This window comes from Montipora capricornis, chromosome 5 (assembly GCF_036669925.1).
Source record: "Montipora capricornis isolate CH-2021 chromosome 5, ASM3666992v2, whole genome shotgun sequence".
NCBI lineage: Eukaryota > Metazoa > Cnidaria > Anthozoa > Scleractinia > Acroporidae > Montipora > Montipora capricornis.
The window spans coordinates 9,766,851-9,774,350 of NC_090887.1; the positions used below are offsets into that span (position 1 = coordinate 9,766,851).

Consider the following 7,500-nt stretch of genomic DNA (forward strand, 5'->3'; position numbering starts at 1 on the left):
AAAAAGTCTTGTGTTGACCTCCAGGACTGACAATTTTTTTAGCCTTGTATATGCGCCTGTGGATTGAACGCGTCCTTTTTGAGAAATAAGAAATAAAAAGGCTTCGATAATTTTCAGATCACTAAAATACTCATTATTGGTAATTCCGCGGTTGCTGAACAGCGTTGGGTTGTAAATTCTTCAGTGAGCAGTATTTTCGTGTAGTGCTGTTCACAATATTGCACAAGGTGCTCGTATCCTCTAAGGCTGTGGGTGAAATCCTGAAGTGTGATAAAACCTAATGAAACACAATCAACGAAACAACAGAACAATAACAACAAGCGTTAAGAATTCAACCTGGCCGGAGGCAAACCAGTTGGATATTTATTAGTGCAGCCGAGAAGTTGAACCAGGGACTACCAGGAACAAATTCAACGAGTCTTGAACCCAGGATCTGTGGTTCTCAAGGCAAGCGCCCTAACCACTGGGCCACACTGCCTTCTAATTAGTGGACAATCAGATGACAGCTACCGGTCTCTTCTTTTCATGTGCCGTTTTATTTTTCTGTCCATAGTGGTTCAGAAATATTTCGTTATGACCCGCCAATATGCCTAGTCTGGCCGCCATCTTGATTTTTCATGGTACAGCGGGCTCAATTATAACCATCGGTATTCTTTGATTGCACGTGACGTCACGGCGGCCATATAAGGGAGCTTAAGCACGCGCGTTTTTGAGACGCGGACAGCAACCGGAAGTGAGCTGTGTACCCTTTTAACTTGTCTCCACACAACCACATTTATATTGCTAAGTATCTTTTCTCTATTAGAGATGATTAGTATAAAAATCTGGGAGACACCATTGTCCTGGCGCCCGAAATGTTGTCTTCCGGTTGCCGTCCGCGTCTCAAAAACGCGCGTCCTTAAGCTACCTATTGGTGGAAAGAACAACAGCGAAAAAGTGTTTTGGTAATTTGACTCTATTATTATGCAAAACTTAAGCTGCATTTTACTATTGTTTTAGCACAAACATGGCCGTCTCATCACATGAGTGCAATCAAAGAATTCTGAATGGTAAACAGTTATAATCAGGCAGTTCTCATTACTTACTTTGCTCACTTAATCTGAAAGATTTCTTAACCAGTTTCATTCTAATTGATTGATTTTATTTTAAAGCTCCGACGGACTTAAAAGTCTTAGACAGAACTTCCTCAAGCCTTACAATCGACTGGAGTCCGGTGAATGCCAGTGTCGTAGGATACAGATTTCGGTACCGTCGGAACGATACCTCACCCAGAGTTTCTGTGAATTCAAGCTGCAACGGAACGGCTGGACAGCAATTTTGCATGAAACATTCCATGAACTATAGCTCCGTATTCGTCTGTAACAACAAGACCACCGTGTACCTCAAGAATCTGACTCTTTACACGTTTTATCGGATTGAAGTCACGGCGTTCACTGATAAATCATTTGCAAATGAAAGCTCCAGAATCACAAACCACACCGACGAGGGAAGTAAGTTTAATCCCGAGGAAATAAGGCTTGCATACAAATTTGTTCCGAGTGTTTTATTTTCAGTAGTTTAGCAGCTCTCGTAACCGGCTTTTGTTTGGTATTGTAAGCAGCTTCTATTGCTTTTAACGGTCTAAGTCATTGTTTCAACTGTTTAGTCTTTTGTTTTTGGCTAGGTTAGCGAGCCAATCACATTATACGTTACAAGAGCTGCTACATCACCCTTTATTTTTGAAAATTTATCGGTGAAAGTGATTTTTAGAATCGCTTATTTTGACTTTTAAATTTCGTAGGCGTGACGTGTTAGGGCTGCTTGTTGGTGTGACGCAAATAGCTTTTGTATAATAGGGAATGAGGCAAGCGAATACATGAGGGACCCTCTAGCTTTCCAGACGCGGTCTGTGATTGGAGAAGAAAACAAAACATGATAAAAAGAGTAAGATTTACCCAAATTGGCTTGGAACCCATCAGCGTCAGAAAAGTGGCTATTTTTTTTAACCAAGTTTCGCGGGAAAATGAACAATAAACCAAATCGGCTAACTCAATGTTTTACCCAATATCCCATTTTCGAGTTGCTGAATGCCTCAGTTTCAAAGCGAGTCCTGGTGCACAACCTTTCAAATGGAAATAAGTGTCGTATTCTTATGCAAATCAAACTCATTTTCCCTTCAATAGCTGAGCACCAAGACTCACTTCGAAACCGAGACAAACAGCGACTCGTAAATGGCCTATTCAAACCCTTTGGTAATAAACGTTTTGTTCCAGGTATTTCTATATCATTAAAATGCAAATACAATACACAAAGAATCTTATCCCCGGGAGATTTGAATTGGGTACAACATTTAGTCAATTGGTCCTTTTCCCGCAAAACTTGGTTTAAAAGTAGACAGTTTTCTGACGCTGATTGGGACAAACCAGATACCAGATTCTTACCCTTGAATAAGGGCCTCTTGATGATACAACAAGCAATGCACTTAGCCAAGCTACATGTCTTGGAGATCAGTGAAAATAGAAGTCTGGAATAGTTACAGGATTACTCGAATCTTTCCCTATTCCAAATGGTGCCTTTTCAAAATCTCATTAAGCTTCACGTCGTACTGTGATAGTGGTTTTGGTGTCGTGTCCATGTTCACACAACCAATTTAGGGTGCGTTCGATTGACCCTATTCCAGAATAAGAGTACGTGAAGTGATGATTTAAAACAGTATGTCTGGCGTCTTGAAGCAACAAGGATAATAAAGATATGTTTAAAATAACATTTTAGCGGAAGTTTGACAATTTTAATGTGAATCTCCGTAAAAGCGAAGGATTTCTAACTTCTATTCCACGTATTCCTATTCCGGAGTACGGTCAATCGAACGCGCCCTTACTGATGTTATCGACTAGTTTGGTATTAGTGACTTTCTAGTGAGTCCCAATCGTCTTTGGGGCCAACGCTTTGGTTTAAAGTTCGTTTAAAAAAACAGTTTTCAGCATTGCACCCTCCCTTCAAAAAGACTCTAACTACTCAGGATTCACGAGGGTCTTACAATTAGCAAAATAGGCTCTTACAACTGAGCAATCAGGTGTCTTCCTTGGAAGGGGCCCATGCATGGTAAATTAGATGTGCTGCGTTGTCTCTTTGTTTCTTGTTTGGCGTAAAGGACATTATCCACCTGACAGTATTGGTCATCACTAATTATACTAAGTTTGTCCTTTTGTATTACAATTTTTGTTTTTTTTTCCTCCTAAATAGAACCAAGTAGTCCACCTGTGAATATAACTGCATACGTTCATAAGTCTACAACAATAAGCGTAGCTTGGCTCCCTGTCCCGAGACAGTATCGAAATGGAAGAATTATCAGCTACAATGTGGTTATGAATGCCAGAGGCTCCTGCAATAGGTCTGAGGACTTCACAGTGGCAGACGGCAAAGAAGATGACCATCAGAATGTTACAGTATCTGAACTCTGCAAGTATAAAATGTACATCATCATGGTGTCGGCAGAAACGAGTAAAGGCCCGTCAATTCCCAGTACGGGTTTTTCAGTGAGGACTGCTGAAGATGGTAAGTAAACTATCTTAGCATAGGACCAAAACGTATCTCGATATCTTACTGTAAATGAGAGGTGCATTATCGAGTATGGACACGTCACAACCGAGCATTGACAAGAGGGGTTTGGGTCTGGGGTAGCATCCCTCGATATTCGTTTAATTCTCCACGTCACCGAAAATGATAAAGGTAACGATAACGATAACGATAATGATAATAACTTTATTACCGTGTCGATAATTAACTTGCCTGCACACGGTGTAAACTAGTTGGGGACACGTATCTGCCTATCGACCAAAAGAGATACAGTCTGTAATTAAAAGACTGTTATAATTGTCTATAGTTAAAGCTACAATAGCTCTACCAACTGAGCTAGGCGGGCTGCTTATAGAAATTAGAGTCCTATAGGTCACAAGTTTACTAGCCTTAGCTATTTAGTGCTTTAGTCGTAAATAAAGTCTTTACTCACTCACTCACTCTTCGAGCCATCAACACAGAAGACGACAAAACTTCTCTCTTCATTAAAAAAATATATCATGCCATATATCTTGGGACTGCATACTCGGTAGAGTGTAATGAAAAAAAAAAACAACACACAAGCAGCGATGACAACTTAGTGAAACGCATATCAATAGCTTGGCGTTTCGAATGCTACAACAATCATCTTCAGAAGTAATATTCCGTTAGGAAATACGAAACTATATTTAAATCTTGTTTCCAGTCTTCCACTAGATTTAAATACAGTTCGTATTTCCTAACGGAATATTGCTTCTGAACTAAAAAGATGAATGTTGTAGCATTCGAAACGTCAAGCTAATAATATGCGTTTTACAGTGTTTGTTAACGCTGTTTGTCTGTTGTTTTTCTCAAACTTATATTTAAATGGCCAAAGAATAAGAATATCTACAATGAAATGAAAGTAGGAAAGATCATGGTAGGTTAGTTGAAAAACTTAAAGTGCCCCTGTGACCAAAAGATCAATTCTTATTATTATTTTTTTTTGATTTCAAAACTATGTTAACTAAACACTAAGCGACCAAAGTTTTAAGCCTTGATTTTAAAAAGACACTTGTTTATTTTAACTGGAATTTTCCTATTTAATGGTCAGCCATTACAAACTTTAAGTTCTTGAGAGAGCTGGATCGAGGAGAGAATGACGTCAAAGGCGCACTAGTTTAAGAATGCGATGCGTGTGTACGCCGCATAATTAATATGCAGCACGGGAGTTTTAGTCTTTCAGACTTTTAAACTAATAAGCTGCGTTCACACTTTGAAATTTTAAGCTAGTTAGCCCTTGACGTCACTTTTCCCATGATCCAACCTTCTAAGGTCCAATCGGTCAGTTTTGAAGGTAACTAATTGCGGACCGTGAAATCCAAAACTTGCGCTCAAAGTAAACGGCCTTTGGATAAAAATCAAAGTTCAACATTTTGCAAGTCAGGTGTCACAAGCAAACACACTTTTAAGTCTGAAGAAAAAAAAGAAGTGATTTTTTGGATCACATGTAGGGGCACCTTAATTTGTTGCAAAGGAAGCTAAAAAAAAAATCCAGACTTGAACGGGATTTGAACCCATTACCTTGCTATAGGCCAGTTTCGTATTCTCACAGCTGGACTGAATCTAGCATGAAATGGAGGCTAATCCGGGCAAATTAATTTGCATTTGAAAAGATTTGCCCGCATTAGCCTCCATTTCATGCTAACTCCAATCCAGCGGTGAGAATTCGAAAATGGTCTATTGCACTACTGGAATCATCAACGCTTTCTTCATCCCCCGCAGCTTTGCCAACCTCTTCTTTCAGTGGTTCATATTTCTCGAGCTTTTCATGTTCTTTCTCCTTTACTCTAGTGTTGCCCGGGATCACAATATCAATATAATTTGGACCATTAACTTTGTTCCGTCATCTCGACCGATATGGAACCTTAGCCGAGATAAGGCAGCGTAGCCAGCAAGTCCAACTCTCTTTGTAGAATAAAACTTTATTACTTTGGTAAAAACGGAAAGAATTTTTACGAGCTCGAGCTGAAGCTAGCGAAAAAACTGGCGCGTAATAGAATCATTGAGACAGAAATTCTAATACTAAAAGAAAGAAACTCTACGCCAATTAATTTAACCAATGATAACAAACTTGCTGCAAAATATAATCTAAGGCTACGTTTACACGGGTCGGGACAAATTTCCGCACGGACCAATTTTGTACCTATTTACATGGAACAGTGCAAATTCTGTTACAGATCGCAATGGTGTTTACATGGACACGTGCAAATTTTGAAACCAGTCGCGGTATTTGATTGGCTTTTTTTAACTCTCTGTTGTGATTGGTTAAGCTAGTGCTTTTAGCCAATCACGTTGTAGTTCGAGGCAAATCAAACATGGCGGCAGACAAAAACTTTATGTGGACAGACAAAATAAATGCGTTGTTGCATGTAGTTTTAAGCTATTAAGTCGGAAAAGCAGGCGAAAGAGTTGACTGGGAGACAGTGAGGAGCAAGTACGAAAACATAACCAAAATGTTTTTGGAAAAGTACCCTGATAACGACAAGAACAAATTGCCCCTAGCCAGCACTGCTTAGAATGGCCAATCAGAATGAAGTTATTGTCAAACGAAGACAAAAGTAGCAATAAACAATGTATGTAAATTGTGCAAATTGGCGTAAATGTAGGTCTCCTGCTGAAGTGTTGGTTCTAAAAATAGAAAGATACGCACAAAGGATGACTCAAGGATATAGTGCATAGAGAGGCTTCTGCTCATGGACTCCTGGTACTCGTTATTCTCCTCTAACATACCTTCAGGTTTTTTCTCATACCACGTTGCAGCTTTGTGGAACCCGCATGTCTCATGCATCTTCGAGTGAATGTATCGCGCAACGTTATCATGTTGCCTTTTGTGCTCTTCGTTGCACTAATTTCGTACATTCGCTTAGAAGGTCACGGATGACTCACTGTTTCTCCTTGTTGTCACTTATGTCCAGGATTCACTACTTGCACAATCCCATAATACACCTCTATTACCCCCCAAGACTTTTGCACAACCATTGTTTGCAATCTCTCCTGGCACATGAAAATGTCCCAAGAGAAGTCGAAAACAATGCCTATGCAGATTTTTTTTTGAGGGGGGGTGGGGGGGGGGGGGTAAAAGAGGTATATTACGGGAGTTGTGCAAGTAGTGAATTGACCCAAATTAGATGCACGCAGTGTCCCGTCATGTCTAAGCTTCAAGTATGTTTTTACGACAATCCAGTGAACATTTGCTTTGGTATGATTTGAAAGCCAGGCAACGGGCTGGGCTGGGGCGGGAAGCCTAGAGAGGGGCCCTGGGAACGAGGTTGAAAGTTAGGGAAATCTTACTCGAACGGTAGATTTAGGAGGACACTTTGAGACGTTTATCGGGTATATTTAACAATTGTTCGCCGAACGAGAGGTGAATATTGGTGTCTGACACTTGCAGACTGCAGCCTGCAGACTGCAGACAGCAGACCGCATACTGCAGACTAGCCCTAAGTCATACTTATATAAAGCTAACCGTTTTAAAATGGGTGCTGAGACTTAAGCTTAAATACTGTTTATCAGCGCCATTTGGAATGGGTGCATAGTCTTAAATACTTTTTATCAGCGCTGTTTGCAGGCAGGCTGCAGTCTGCGGTCGTCATACACCTGGTGAATATCGGTGAATAATTGTTTTAGTATAATTACGAAGGTGATTATTTGAAAAATATGCACTTTCTTTAAAACAATTAATTTCTTCGTCTGACACCTCGACAAAACGGCTTACGGCCATTTTGAAAAAAAAGCCGCTTGGGTGATTATCGCGTTACAATCACCTCAATGCAACCAAGAGAAAATGAGGGACTCAGCGCAGAGTATTTTCAGTAATCACCTATTTATTTATGTATTTATTCTAATTTTGGATATAAGTAATGGAGAGAAATCGTGACACTCATCAAAGTCTGCATGCATCTAATTAGGATCAATCCTGGACAT

The 7,500-nt window shown here is 40.0% G+C and overlaps 1 protein-coding gene across 1 annotated transcript in view; it reads left to right on the top strand.

The window, feature by feature from the left end:
* The window catches only part of LOC138049395 (protein sidekick-1-like), a 71,887-nt gene that overhangs the window by 4,786 nt on the left and 59,601 nt on the right, over positions 1–7,500 (top strand). Inside the window, exons 3-4 of the mRNA XM_068895647.1 lie at positions 1,152–1,490; positions 3,223–3,534. Coding sequence (XP_068751748.1) covers positions 1,152–1,490; positions 3,223–3,534 — 651 coding nt within the window. The remainder of the gene's footprint in view (positions 1–1,151; positions 1,491–3,222; positions 3,535–7,500) is intronic.